This window comes from Myotis yumanensis, unplaced genomic scaffold, assembly GCF_028538775.1.
Source record: "Myotis yumanensis isolate MYYU_CA2020_CCGP unplaced genomic scaffold, mMyoYum1.0.hap1 SCAF_2, whole genome shotgun sequence".
Lineage (NCBI taxonomy): Eukaryota > Metazoa > Chordata > Mammalia > Chiroptera > Vespertilionidae > Myotis > Myotis yumanensis.
This window is the reverse complement of record NW_027223753.1, coordinates 114,984,359-115,000,425: the sequence shown is the minus strand read 5'-3', so window position 1 is coordinate 115,000,425 and position 16,067 is coordinate 114,984,359. Positions and strand designations below refer to the sequence as shown.

The following is a 16,067-nucleotide window of genomic DNA, read 5'->3' as shown; positions in this document are numbered from 1 at the left end:
GGAATTGTCATAATCTCTCACCATTTTCTACTATTTCCCATCACCAACTTCATGTTTTTTTGCCTTGAAAATTTCAATAAGTATCTGGAACAATGTCCAAAATATCAGAAATTGGCAGAAAATTATAAATTCATACTCACTGCATAAAATAATTTGTTGAAAAGAACAACTTAACTTTAAAACATTTGAGAAATAGATATTAAATTTTTCATTCATTGAATGAAGACATAATGTGTTAAGACTAACACAGAATTTCCCACTATGTAATAAAAGACTGGTACAATTAATGAACAAAATACATCAGGGAAGATGCTCCTTAGAATGAACACTAAACCAGGACTGTAGGGTCAAAACAAGTCCATTTTTGAGACAAACATTAAAGGAAACTGGGGATTAGAAATACATAAAACTGGAAGCACATATTTCTAATCCAAAGAAAGATATTATGGCCTGTCAAATCTTTTCATTAATAGTTTTAGAGTATCCAAAAGAAAACTCTGGAAGATGTAAATTATAGTCTGTTTTTTTGTGAGCGGAAGTAGAGATACATGAGCTTTGAAACAAGAGAATACAATTAAAAAGTGATCACCAGCCCTGACTGGTTTGGCTCAGTGGATAGAGCATCGGTCTGCGAACTAAAGGATCCCAGGTTCGATTCTGGTCAAGGGCATGTACCTTGGTTGCGGGCACATCCCCAGTGGGAAATGTGCAGGAGGCAGCTGATCGATGTTTCTCTCTCATCGATGTTTCTAACTCTCTATCCCTCTCCCTTCCTCTCTGTAAAAAAATCAATAAAATATATATATATATTTTTAAAAAGTGATCACCCTTCCATCACACATCCTTTGGAGCGGGTTGGGGAAATGAGGGGAGCAGGCACACCCTCCCAGGGCCATACCTCCATCTTCATGTCATGGTCCTTGGGGTAGTGCTCATCTGCATTTTCTCCCGAAGGCGACCGTGGCCGAGTGGAGGAGGTGACGGACAGGTCTCCCCGGGAGATGAGGGTGCACATGTAAGCGTCGTGAGAGAAGACATCGTGCCGGATGAACTCGCAGAAGAGCAGCACCAGGTTCACAAACTCCGCCTTCTCACATTCACTGTTTGGATCCGCTATAGAAACAATTCCATCAAAAATTCAGTTTCCACTGATCTCGTTAAAAGGTAAATAAATTTTATAAAAATATTGCTAAGGCTTAACAATATTAGCACCACTTTTCACAATTTTTTTTTTACAAAATCAACGATTATTGCCAAATTTCCTATGAGGCACTATTGTTTTGTATAGAAATGGCTCACAGGTTTTGACTGTCCCACTGCAATTAAAAATACTATCCAGTATGCTAAGTACAACTTCAAGTTTAAAGATAGTGGGCCCTGGCAAATGAATAGTCATTTAAATAATAATATAAACATACAGAAGTTGAAGTTAAAAACAAAACAAAACAAAAACACAGGCCAAGATTGCTGTCCTCTGGTTTTATCACTAAAACTGCTTGTGGCTGCTTTCAGAGTTTGGGTGTGTCTGTGTATTTGTGGGGCACATTATACATTTTTCCCAAGGAGATTTCACAACAGAACCACAATTCAAATGGTAATTAAAATTTAAAAAATGAGCGGGATCCACTGAAAAGAAAAAGGGAAAATGAAATTCAAAGAGCATAGACAGAAGCTCTTCTGTCTTTTTTAATTCATAACCAGTCTATTTAATTTACATTATGACTTTTAATATTGTAACTGCACTCTAAAACTTTATATCTATACCTTTGACAGGTTAAAAATGTTAAGATTAACCCTGCAAAGCTCAGCCCCGGTCCCAGCACACTTGCAAACACAGAGACGAACAGAGCATCTAGGGAACATTAAACCTGACACCTAAATGTCTGTTCTCGTCCACCACCACATTCAATACAGCAGCCTCTGCACGGAGACACAAGCAGCTTCTCTGACAGAAAATGGAATCCAGAAAGAGCAGTGGCAGAGAAGGACGTATTTCCCAGAGAGAGAACAGGAGTGGGTCGGACAAGGAAGCCCAGGGCAAACGTGTGTCTCCCCCGGACACAAGAGACGCTAGAGCTGCTAATTTCCACTACTGGCAATATACTTTCTATCCGGTATATCTCCTGTCTTCTCATTTCCCTGCTTCACTTCCATGTTTCATTTCTCTCCCTACATTCCAACAATCAGCTTGACTCCAGCTCTTTCTCTTCCTCTGAACTCGACCAGCCACAAAATAACTAAAGACCCCCAGGCATCACTCAACCCAAAAGGAGGCCCTTCTCAGAGGAATTGGAAGCAGGGCTATTTCTAGATGCTTTACCTTTTTCTTCTTCACAAACATCTTCCTTCCCCTCCCTCCACTCTTTTTCTCCCTTTTCTATCACTTTTCACTCTTTGCCATTTTTCTGTTGTTCTATCACTATCTATCCTAAGACCCTCCCTGCTGTACTCTGACACATAAAAGCCTCAGAATAAGATCAAGCCCATTTAGCTCACACAAAGATTTTTTAAAGTGGCACCCACAGTATGAACCTACTGGGTGGTTTATTCCCCAAACCCTCAACTTGCCACCAACTACAGAATAAAAGAAAAAGAATATAAGATGACATGGACATCCAAGAGAGAGTTAGCAAGCAGCCAACCACCTTTACAAATAATTTCCTTGTATCTAGGACCTTGTTATAAAGTACTGTTATTTGATTCCCACCCTCTACCCACCTTTTAAGATGCAAAGTTAGAAAATAAAAAATTTAGAAAATGGTTTGAAAAGAGAAATTTCCAAATCACAATATACAGTGAAACATCTTAGCTCCTCTATTTTGGCAAGAAAGATGTATAAAGGGAAAATTAGTCCACTAATTACAAAGGAAGGAGGCACTTTATTTTTAAACTCTACAAAATTTTCAACCTTTGAAGTTCACCTAATTTTAAAATTGCACAAAAATATCCATTGAAAACATGCCACAAAATTTTGTTCAGTAAAATATACATTATATTCAGTGCCAAGAACTTTTGATAAGATGCAAATAAAAATTTAAAGAAAGAAGAAACAGCTTTAAAAGAAGGGGGTGGAGGCCATTCCCTTATTTAAGATCTAAAAGCAAAGAGATTTACTTACACAATGAGGGGGCCTGTGTATCTAAAAACCTTAGCAGAACATTCTGGAAAACAGGCAAACTAGATCCAGCAAGAGACGCAGAAGAAATGGACTCCTTCTCATCTAAGACCTCTGACTCCCCACATCTCTAAAGATTAAAAGTAAACAAGCACAATAAGTTATAAAGGACAAGTATGGTCACAGTCGGTCATGAACAGGTTAGTTTCTCATTAACATTTAAGTTCTCAGATAAAATATAAATTAATTGAGATTTCTCTATATATTTGTAGGCCATGCATAGTAGGTAAATATAATTTTACAAGTTCAGGAAGCTAATCCAGAACAATTGAAATGATTTCAAACCATACCCCTGAAAAACATTATTCATCTGAATTATAAACTCTACACAGTACTGTATGAGCATCCATTAAATACACAACATAGTACAAAATACACTACTCAGTATTCTTGTACCAACTGCTAAAAATAATTTGAGGTCATCATTTTTAAATAGCTCATGCTTAACTGTATTCCCCTTAAGAAATGTTTGGCAATGTATTATTGAGTTCCATTCTTTTGTGTTTGTTTTGGTCAGGTGGGGGTATTTACCAGTGTTTGTGGAGAAGTGTGGTGTGGAATAAGAAAGCTAACATAATTCCCCCAATAAGGTTCTTTCACTTATTCATCACATTTTACCAATGAGATCTCTCAGAACCTCTGGGACTCTCCACAGTTCATGAAACACATCTAGAGAAGCTGTTCAACCTGGGTACTCCTAAGATAGAACTTACTGCCCTGGCTGGTGTGGCTCAGGTGGGTGTCATCCCGAGCACTGAGAGACTGCCGGTTCGATTCCTGGTCAGGGCACATGTCCGGAGTTTCAGGCTCAATCCTCATAGGGGACATGCAGGAGGCAGCCAATCAATGTTACCCTCTCACATTGATGTTTCTCTCTTTCTCTTCCTCTCCCTCTCCCATCTTTTCTTTCTAAAAATCAATAAACTATTCTTTAAATGAATTATTAATTTTTTTAAAAAAATAAAACTTAGTAGAAAACCAGAAAAGAAACAGTTTAGAAGCAATCAGATCCTCGTTTTTTATTCTCTTCAATATCCCTTTGATCCTTATTCTTCAATATTAAGTTATTAATTACTATATTAACATATTTCTCCAAGCCATCCTTTCTTTACAAAGGTCAAATTTTGATGTTTATTAGAAATCAATTATCTTAAACATCTCTGAAAGAATACAGTTACACTTATTAAAATTACAAAGCAATCTGTGTGTGAACCTCTTCTGAAATTGATTGTGTGTGTGTGTGTGTGTGTGTGTGTTCATTCTGGGACACACTGGGTGGAGGGAGGGAATGACAACAACAATCCAGAAGCAACAATGAAATCTGAGAAATTCAACTTTAGTTACTAAACTTTTATCATTTCAATTCACTGTAGAATAGTCTATTCATAAATGTATAGAAAAAAAGCAATGAAACACTTTTCCTAATTTGCACATTGCTAAATGGGCTCTTACACCTTAATATCAATATCTTCAAGCCTCAATTTCAACAACATGATCTTTTGTATCTGGTGAACGGTACCTTCCCAAAAGAGATATCAATGAAAACATTCTTCCTATTTCATTTTTCAATAGCTTCATAGGAAGTCGGTGCATTGTCAGTAACAGAGAGCCAGCTAAGTGCTCATCCATTCATGCAACATTTATTGAGCATCTACTCTGCACTGAGCACTACTCTGGGTACTCGGGTTCCTACTGTTGAGCTTACATCCCAGAGGCAGGCAGGCGTTAAACAATAAGCCACTGAGGAAAGTAAAACAGAGTGATGTGAGAAGAGTGACTGAGGAGGTGACACATGTTGAGCTGGGGATGCTACAAAGACAGTGACACTTTCTGAAACAGGAATGGCAGAAAGAAACTGGCCATGTGAAAATTGGGGAGCAGGGCGTGCCACCAGAAGAAACAGCAGGGGCAAAGACACAAAGATAAAAGCGAGTTTGGAGTGATGGAGGGACAGAAAGTCCAAGGCGTCTGCAGTCGTGTGTGTCCCAGAGGAAAAAGGTAGGAGATGGCGGGGGGAGGGGCAGGTAGGGCAGCCCTCGAGGCTCTGTGGGCCATGTAAGGACCCACCATGGAGTTTTAGTAAGGGGACAGTGTGATCTGTTCCCACTTTGAAAAGATGGGTCTAGCTATGAAGAAACAAGGTAGGAGGCCCAATAGGTGTCGAGGTGAGAGAGGAAGTGGCCTGGTCAAATCACACCTTCTCCAGAGCTGACCCTGCAGAATTTCACAGGCACAAAAAGAGGCTCGCTTAAAAATGTTCCCTTCAACAAAAGCTCATGTTTATGAAGCTAGCTCTGTTTTCCCATAATAATCTACTGCTGAGGCCATAATTGCCTTCTCTGGGGCCAGAACACAATCTCAAAAAATAATACACACTGCTACCTATAAATTCATAGGCAAAGCACTTCTGGTTCCACTAAAATATTATGTGGCTTTAAAATCCATAATATAAAAATATATACACAAACATATATAATAAGATATATATATATACTTGTGTGTATGTATCTTAACCTCACAAAGGAAGAGTTCTTTGTTCTTAGATATTAAAGTTTTGTTTTAAAAGATAATTGTTCAACAAACGACAAGTGCTGGCGAGGATGCAGAGAAAAAGGAACCCTCGTGCACTGGTGGTGGGAATGCAGACTGGTGCAGCCACTGTGGAGAACAGTATGGAGCTTTCTCAAAAAACTAAAAATGGAACTCCCATCTGACCCAGTGATCCCACTTCTAGGACTATATCCCAAGAAACTAGAAACATCACTCAGAAAGGATATATGCACCCCTATGTTCATAGCAGCACAATTCACCATAGCTAAGATTTGGAAACAGGCTAAGTGCCCATCAGCAGATGAGTGGATTAAAAAACAATGGTACATCTACACAATGGAATACCATGCGCTGTGGTAAAAAAGAAGGAATTCTTACCATTTGCAACAGCATGGATGGAACTGGAGAGCATTATGCTAAGCAAAATAAGCCAGTCAGAGAAAGATAATGTCACATGATCTCACTCATTTGTGAAATCTAATGAACAACATAAAATGATGAACAAAAACAGATCCAGAGACAGAGAAGCATCGATCAGACTGTCAAACATCAGAGGGAAGGTAGGGGAAGGTAGGGGTAAGGGGGAGAGATCAACCAAAGGATGTGTATGCATGCATATAAGCCTAACCAATGGAGACAGACACCAGGGGGGGTCAGGGCAAGAGTGGGGGGTTGGGGGGAGAGACAATGGGGGATATGGACACATATGTAGTACCTTAGTCAATAGAGAAAAAATAAAAATAAAAGATAATTGTAAGTTAGTCCAGTATATGAACTACTGACTTCGTTAACAGAGAATCTTAGAGAGATCCTGCCATGAATTTGTACATTCTCCCTTTTTCCTTTAGAAGAAAAAATATAGTATAATGAGGATAAGAAAAAAGAATCCTTCCCAAAACATAATGTTTAAATGATGGCATTCAACAAGCAGACAGGAACACCCACCTCGGCCTCGATTTCCGCTTGCCTCTTCTCCAAGAGTTTCGCCACTGCCATCGCCCTGTGCTTGCCGGACCGTTTACAGCTCACAGCCCATTCACACAATAATGTCACCACAGCTTCATCACTGGGGGCAACCTAATGACCAAGAGAAATGAGTACCAGCCAGAAACAAATGCGCATTCACCCAATGAGAGTAGGGAAAAGCAAGCAATGCAATATCTAAAGTTTGAATGCTTTTTTGTTTTATTTTATTACAGTCGTTTTAGAAAATGTTCCCAAATCTTTCGTAATTAAAATATAAAGAGTAAAACTTTAGTCATAAGGAAGGGCAGCATTTACTCAGAACAGGTGAATCTGTGACAATTGCAAGAGAATGAAAATTCTATATGCTTTCACTTACACGGGATCATAGCCTAGCCCCTCCATAGGCCTTCACTTACACGGGATCATAGCCTAGCCCCTCCATAGGCCTTCACTTACACGGGATCACAGCCTAGCCCCTCCATAGGCCTTCACTTACACAGGATCATAGCCTACCCCCTCCATAGGCCTTCACTTACACAGGATCATAGCCTAGCCCCTCCATAGGCCTTCACTTACACAGGACCATAGCCTACCCCCTCCATAGGCCTTCACTTACACGGGATCATAGCCTACCCCCTCCATAGGCCTTCACTTACATGGGACCATAGCCTACCCCCTCCATAGGCCTTCACTTGCACAGGATCATAGCCTAGCCCCTCCATAGGCCTTCACTTACATGGGATCATAGCCTAGCCCCTCCATAGGCCTTCACTTACACAGGATCATAGCCTACCCCCTCCATAGGCCTTCACTTACACAGGATCATAGCCTAGCCCCTCCATAGGCCTTCACTTACACGGGATCATAGCCTAGCCCCTCCATAGGCCTTCACTTACACAGGATCATAGCCTAGCCCCCTCCATAGGCCTTCACTTACACGGGATCATAGCCTAGCCCCCTCCATAGGCCTTCACTTACACGGGATCATAGCCTAGCCCCTCCATAGGCCTTCACTTACACGGGACCATAGCCTAGCCCCTCCATAGGCCTTCACTTACACAGGATCATAGCCTAGCCCCCTCCATAGGCCTTCACTTACACGGGATCATAGCCTAGCCCCTCCATAGGCCTTCACTTACACGGGATCATAGCCTAGCCCCCTCCATAGGCCTTCACTTACACGGGATCATAGCCTAGCCCCCTCCATAGGCCTTCACTTACACGGGACCATAGCCTAGCCCCTCCATAGGCCTTCACTTACACAGGATCATAGCCTAGCCCCTCCATAGGCCTTCACTTACACAGGACCATAGCCTAGCCCCTCCATAGGCCTTCACTTACACAGGACCATAGCCTAGCCCCCTCCATAGGCCTTCACTTACACGGGACCATAGCCTAGCCCCCTCCATAGGCCTTCACTTACACGGGATCATAGCCTAGCCCCCTCCATAGGCCTTCACTTACACGGGATCATAGCCTAGCCCCCTCCATAGGCCTTCACTTACACGGGACCATAGCCTAGCCCCTCCATAGGCCTTCACTTACACAGGATCATAGCCTAGCCCCTCCATAGGCCTTCACTTACACGGGACCATAGCCTAGCCCCCTCCATAGGCCTTCACTTACACGGGATCATAGCCTAGCCCCCTCCTTAGGCCTTCACTTACACGGGACCATAGCCTAGCCCAGTGATGGCAAACCTATGACACGCGTGTCAGAGGTGACACGCGAACTCATTTTTTTGGTTGATTTTTCTTTGTTAAATGGCATTTAAATATATAAAATAAATATCAAAAATATAAATCTTTGTTTTACTATGGTTGCAAATATAAAAAAATTTCTATATGTGACACGGCACCAGAGTTAAGTTAGGGTTTTTCAAAATGCTGACACACTGGGCTCAAAAGGTTTGCCATCACTGATCTAGCCCCATGAATCCTCCAGAATTCAATTCCAAAAGCAGATGGAAGGGAAACAGACCACCGAATATCAAGAACAGCTGTTACAAAGCCCAAGCACTTCACTCCACTGTTGTCTCCTCAGGCCATCACTCACAGTGTCCCTCAATAATTCACTCAAGCCAGGTTATCAAATCGCCCAGTCCAATGAGGAATTGTAAGAAACAACGTGTGTGAGGGTACCGGGTGAGGAGGGGCTGCTAATCAAAGACCCACTGCACTAGAAACAACAAACATGAAAAATGGCAGTCAAAAACATATAACATACAAAAATAAGTAATAATACAACTATAAACTGTGTTTTGGGTACTCAAAACTGTAAACCCACTTTTGCCAACTCTTGTAAATGTATGTGTGTATACACACACACACACACACACACACACACACAGTAAGCACATTTCAGGCTTGTGCACTCTGAGAAAACATCCAAGAATCTCAGGATAAGAATCCCTGATCAGCCTTTAGACACTATGAAACAATAGATATAAAAATCAGTTTATCCCAAGATTTTTACTCATCCTACCCTAAATTTCATTAAAAACATCTTGACTCAAAACACACAAAAAGGCATATATTTCGAAAGGAGCTTTGGTTCCCTTGGTTTGAAACAAGAGAAAAATGCAATTAAAATATACAAAGACCAAACGTAGCATTTAAAAAAGAAAGCAAATGGGGAGGAATTCCCACCTGGTTTCAATGTAATCCAGAGAAAAGTAAAAACATACAAGTCAGTTCAGTGAAGCACCACATGCTGACATTGAGAATACTGAGGAGAACGAAAGAAGTTGCCCTAAAAGCACTGCCACCAGCTTTTTTTTTTAAATGTTTTTATTGATTTCAGAGAGGAAGGGAGAGGGAGAGAGAGATAGAAACATCAATGATGAGAAAGAATCATTGATTGGCTGCCTCCTGCATGCCCCCTAACTGGGGATCAAGCCTGCAACCCAGGCATGTGCCCTTGACTGGAATCGAACCCAGGATCCTTCAGTCCGCAGGTCAATGCTCTATCCACTGAGCCAAACCAGCTAGGGCTACTGCCACCAGTTTTAATAAATGAATCAAATAAGTAATGTGCATCATACCCACATTTACACATTTTTTTACTTTCCCCTGCATCGTAAAAATCAGATGAAAATATGCTACAAGAGGATAAGCAGCTGATTTATCCAATTTAAGTTAATAGGCTCTACTTGACCTAGAGATGTATTAAAAAAAAAAAGCATAAAGGAAAAGAATTCTCTTTAACATATCCAGATATGACCACACTTTTGGAGTGATGTGCTAGAAAACAAGTCTTAGGAACGAATAGATTCGCTTCAAAGCACTTAGGAAGTACCCATGAGAAGGTACGTGCTGGGAAACGAAAGTTTAAAAGATGTGGTGCCTGTTCCCCAAAAGTTCATATTATAGCAGGAAAAGCAGAAAAGACAACTAATCATAAAGCAAATGAGATGTTGACAGGGTGAAAGAGGAAGTGACTAAGTCTCATAGTCTGCACCTGCCGTAGTTCATAGACGATAAGCCTCCGCCTGTCCCAGCTTACAGAACACTTAGCTTGAAGGCAGGCTGGCAGTCTACCTGCAGCGGCAGCTGTAGTCTCAATTTGTGGTTACTAAGAATTCAGTCAATTAAGAAAATCAAAGGAAAATGCTGCTAAAAGACTGAGCTTTCAAAATTTTATCACAGCAACTTTCCTGTCTTCCTATCAATTGTTCCCATAACAAGTTACACATTTTAAAATCTATTTTCAACCAAAAAGTATTTTCCCATGGTGTGCAGTTTCCAACAGTGTAAAATCCACTCCTTTCTGAATATCAAACAGCCTGCCAACTGATGCCACTCTTTCCTTGGGACACTGGAGTCGGGGGGAGGCAGGAATAGGCAGGTTCTGTGCCGACTAAAAGAAACAGAAGATATTACAACAGAGGTTTTACAAAAACTTACACTAACTTCTCAAAAGATCATACTAGAATACCAGGTCATATTATACCAACTTGAAAGCACACAATATGAATCTTCTATAATAAAAGGCTAATATGCAAATAGACTGAATGGTGGAACAACCAAATAACCAGTTCCTATGACGTGCACTGACCACCAGGGGGCGTATGCGGAACATAGCAGGCGTCAGCCGCTGCAGGATGGTGGACCAGGTGAGCGAGCCTCTGGTGGTTACTGAAAATTCTTTGCTCCCTCACACCACGGTCCTGCCCGGCGCTTGCACCTGTTGCTGGTGCCAGCCCCACTCATATCCGCTGCTGGCGCCAGAACCACCGCTCGCACCCACTGCTGGCGCCGGGTGCCAGTCTCAATTGCTCGGTGCCATCAGCGGGTGCAAGCAGTGGCTGCAGACCCTGATCGCCCCTGAGGGCTTCTCCACCTCTCCCTGCTCCTGAGGGGCGATTGGAGCAGCAACAGCAGCTCGCACCCGCTAACGGTGTCGGCCCTGCTCATACCCACTGCTGGTGCCGGCCCTAATTGCTCTATGCCTTCAGTGGGTGCGAGTGGGGCCGGCACCATGAGCACATGGGAGCAGCGGCGGCAAGAGTGAAACTGCCGGCAGATAGGGGACCAGGGACCACAGGGAGAGGGGCCAGGCGGGGCACTGAGGATAGGCCGAGACCCACCCCTGTGCCTACCACAGCCTCGCAGCCCACAGTTACTTTCAAGGTGCACAAATCTGTGCATTGGGCCCCTAGTAATTACATAGTTATGAACTTGGGTAATAAGGCATTACATTAGTTCTTTATAATTTAAAAATGTTATGAAATACAGTTTTATAATTTTAGCATTACTTTTCAAGGTAATATTTCATTCAAACCTTTTGCCCCCTATTTACTATAAAGTTTCGGTCTACATTTTAAATGTATTAACTACTAATATTCAAAAAATAAGGAGAATATTTTGCTTATTTGACTCTCAACACCAGTTCCAGGGTACACCCCATCAGATATGTTCAATGTGCATACAGACACCCGTGGCTCATGTGCCCCACATACCAATGCCTTATACCTTCTCCACCACTCTGTACCAATCAACGGCTAGAAAATTATTAGAGGGTAGCTTCCCTTTGTCTGCCAGATGCTGTCTTACAAGTTAATTCAAGTAACTGTCTGTTGGGAAGTACTCACTTCTTCATCCTGCCGACTATGCCAACTGTTGTGTCCGAGTCCCTAGGGCAGGGACTGGACCTTCATGGGCATCGGGTATGAGATGAAGAAGTAATGAGCCGTCATAGGTGTATAAGAGAGGCTTTATTGCAGACTATGTAGCCATTGCTAACAAGGAGCCATTAGACAAAACAATTCTTCAAAGTAGCCTTACAAGGCAGCAGCTAACAAAGCTGTCACATAAAGCGGTCCAGCAAACAAAGGAACTACTGCTCACACAGTAGCCCTTACTAATACAGTAGCAAACACATACAGAGCAGCCGCCCCTATATAAAAGCAGCCTAGCCTCAGATGGTCAGTAACACATCTTTACACTAACTTAGACAAAGGAGGCTTCTTTCCAAATAGTGACACCAATATTTGGGTTACAGAAAGGCATGCCTGAGCCGTCAGTGGGTAAGTAAGATTGCTGTGTCCTTGCTTTTGTACCTGCATACAGCAAATTAGCCTTGAACACTCTGATTAGGATTCCCACACTCAGATTGGCTTTGAACAGCTGGCACACTCTGGACAGGGCCCCTACACTGTCAATAGGACATCATGATTTCAAATATGTAAGTTGAAATGCATTTTCTCCCTAACAACAAATTTCTAAAAATATTAAGCTCCTTTTCTTTACACCAATAATTGTTTAAGTGAAATTTAATAAATACTTTTAACACATAATAAGTTCAAGGCAAAAATCTGAGGTAAGTTAATAGTTCAGGATATGAACTAAACATGAAGGTCCCTGCCTTCAACAAGATGGAGATTCAGTGGGATAGACATACATGTATATACATAATTTAGATGCATAAGAAAGAACACATCATTTATCTCAGAAAGACAGCAATATTCACCAGGAGCAGAGAGAAGACTGAAGGGAATGCTTAGATGTTTCTTTTAGAAGGTAGCTTTTGAGAAATATCTTAAAAGAATTAGATTTCAAAATAGAGATGAACAACAGCAAACATGAAGTATGTGGCAGGCAGAACAATGGCCCTCATCCCCAAAGATGTCCACATCCTAATTCCAGGGCCTATGAATGTTACCTTAAATGGCAAAAGGGACTTTCAGACTGTGATTAAGGGTCTTGAGAAGAAGGGATTATCATGCATTATTTGGGTGGCCCCAAAGTAATCTCCAGAGTGCTCATAAAGGAATGGGGGTGCGGGGGGGGGGGGGGGAGAGTGAGAGAAAGAGCAGGAGTGAGACCAAGGGAGGAGTTTAAAGATGCTCTGCCGCTGGCTTTGACAAAGGAGTAAGGGAACACAAGCTAGGGAGTGAGGTGGCCTCTAGGAGCTAGAAAATGCGAGGAAACGGTTGTCCCAGAGCCCCTGGAAGGAAAGCAGCCCAGTGAGATGATACCCTCCAGAACTATGGGAGAACAAGTCTGTGTTGTTTTAAGCCGCTAAATTTCAGATAACTTGTTACAGTAACAATAGGAAATTAATTCTAAGTAGTTTTAAGCAAACATAAACATTGAAAACATGGCTGTGGTTCAAGCAATTACAGGATCTGAGGACTGCTGGTTAAATGGCAAATGTAGAAAGGCAACAATACAAAATTTAAAATCTGGAAAAAAGTTTATGAAAACACACTATGAAGGGTACCATGAAACTGGTAAAGCCTCACTCATGCATTTACTTACTAATTCATTAAATAAATATGTATTGAGCACCTACTATGACGAGGCCCTTTTCTAGGCACTATATATAGATATATTCTCATGTATCACTTTGTAGGAATAAAAATTGGTACTTCCCTTTCGGATGTAATTTCTGTTACACAACAATAGTCTTAAAAGTTTATATTATTTGCTCCAATAATTCAACCTCTAAAAATATAGCCCAAAGAAGTTATCTTAAGTAAAAAGACACGAATGCCCCAGGCCTCAGTGAAGCCTGATAAAGACTCCTTCTGATGTTTGTAAGAAGCACATAATGGATCACAACAATTGAAAGTAGACCGATCTTACAGGAAAAAAAGGCCCATGGTCAGCTCAGGGGCGAAAGAATGTATCTTCAGCAATGGAAGTATGAGAAATTTTGTGGGATCATTTGTTTTTATTTCTATTTTCTGCATGAAAATGGTGACTTTGCATTATCTAATTAAAGATACATAAATAAGACAGGTAGATGGGAGAGGCTTGCAGTTAAACACAGAAAAGGGAGGTTAAAGGTGCAGGATCAGCATTAAATCTTATGTCCTCTCCAAGAAGGGGAGTCCTCAGCCCTCAGACAAGGTCTGTTCTGTCTGCTCACCATCCTTCCCTTCTCCCAGGAGCTGCACCCCTCCTTCTGGTGGCTGCACCTCCCGCCCTCAGGTGGCTCAAGGAGGGGTTGCCAGTTGTATGTAGTACCCCATCCTCTCAGCTTTACTGTTACGTTCTGGATCCGGGGTTTTGACAGGCAGTGAAGACTTTGGTAGATTCTCAGAACACCGGGGGAAAATCACTCTGTGCCAGGTACTCATGCGGCTCACTGCTCTGTGCTCAATCTTGTGAAATATGAAATATTTTAGGTGTTGAGCCCTGACCAATGAGCCCTGACCAATGAAATCGTTTATATTCTGGCAAACATCTATTCTGTCTAATTGACTTTTTGGAATATTTATTGCTTATTTTAATGTCTCAGCACCAATAACTGACCAAAGCAGACCCAACAAAAATTAAAAATGGAAAGTACTTGGACTTAAATGTAAATCTATTCATTCACTTCTAATAAAATAACATAGTGTGGACTAAATCACTTTCAAAGTCACTAAGAAAGGTATCTTAGCAAATTTGAAGATGGCAGTAATAGAGGTAATTAATATATATTTTGAGTGCTTACTCAATTCACAGAGATTGCAATAAATGTGTTCCAGGAATTATTTATTTTAATCTTCACTCTCTATGAGCTATTAGTGTCACCATTTTACAGATTAAGAAAGCAAGACATAAAGATGTTTAATAATTTGTCCAACTTATCATTCATCTAATTAATGGACCTCTTGCCACAACCTAACTCTTGGGAAATGAACTAGGTAAGCAGAGCAACACTGTTTGTAAAAAGAATCTGGGAAGGTAATTTTGACCCTTATTGCCCGCCCCCCCCCCCCCCGACTCCACCCACTCCCCCCAGTGTACACAAGACTTTTGTGTGAGGCCCATGCTGCTCTGGGCTTTTCTGCCTTCCACCTTGCAGCTTACAGCCTCAGAGTATTCTGTTTCCTGTTCTGTAATATTTACTTCCATGTAATTAACATGCATCTTTCAAAACATAGCTCATGACTGACTATAAGATTTCCAGCTACTGGCCTCAAATGTCCTTTAGGAAGAGGAGACACACTTCTGAGAACTACTGAAGAAAGAACTTCCATCTGAACACTACAAAAGAGGAATAAATATTCAGGGGCTTTAAAACAGTAAAACATTGCCGAACAACCCACAGCAGGCACCCTAGCTTGTAACTGCACACAGGCAAATAGGGCATACAGAACAAGAAAGAGAGGGCGAGACAGACACACAGAGAGAAACTGAGTCAAGGCACAGAGTTAAGGTCAGAGAAAAAGCACCCAACAAGGCGGTCAAGAAGCCGAGTTCTGGCCCAGCATAAGTTAAAAACATGTAATCATGGCAATAACATTAACAGCTATAAATTTCCAACAAGTAGTAGCAGTAGAAATAATCTAAAACATTTACTGAGCAGGTACTGGGTGTTTTACTTACATCACCTCTAATCTCAACAACAAACTTTGAAGTAGGTGTTGCTACTCCCATTTTACAGATAGGAAAATGGAGGTTCAGAGGTTAAAATGGCCAAGGGCATGGAGATCAAAAGTGGAAAAGCTAGGAGACCTAGTTACAAAGTCCATACTCTCTGCTGCTCCCATCGTGGGTGAAGCAAGGTCACTGGAAATACAAGGAGCACCATGGTGACATGGAAGTCTCCCAGGTGGGCCACACAGACCCCACTCCAACCAGTCACTGCCACCAGGGTTCCAGCCCTGACTCCTACCTCTCAAGAAACCAGCCAAATTTCTAATCAAATTGACATTACAGAAATGAAGCCACGTGAGTAAGTTACCAAAGACTTCATTCCGCCTCTAACACATGTTAGACCAGATACTCATATCAGGCAGAATGTGCCTTCTTCATGGTTATATTTTCAGCATCTACCACAGTGCCTGGCACATGTTAGGTTCAATAGATATTTTTTAATCAAAAAATATAAAAGCAATGTACTGTAATACATGTAACTGAAGGAAAACACGAGGATGATT

The 16,067-nt window shown here is 41.5% G+C and overlaps 1 protein-coding gene across 1 annotated transcript in view; it reads right to left on the bottom strand.

Annotated features, from left to right (window-relative positions):
- MED12L (mediator complex subunit 12L) overlaps positions 1-16,067 on the bottom strand; it is a 423,390-nt gene that overhangs the window by 262,121 nt on the left and 145,202 nt on the right. Inside the window, exons 12-14 of the mRNA XM_070405985.1 lie at positions 6,671-6,802; positions 3,119-3,245; positions 899-1,113 (exon numbers count right to left, since the gene is read on the bottom strand). Coding sequence (XP_070262086.1) covers positions 899-1,113; positions 3,119-3,245; positions 6,671-6,802 — 474 coding nt within the window. The remainder of the gene's footprint in view (positions 1-898; positions 1,114-3,118; positions 3,246-6,670; positions 6,803-16,067) is intronic.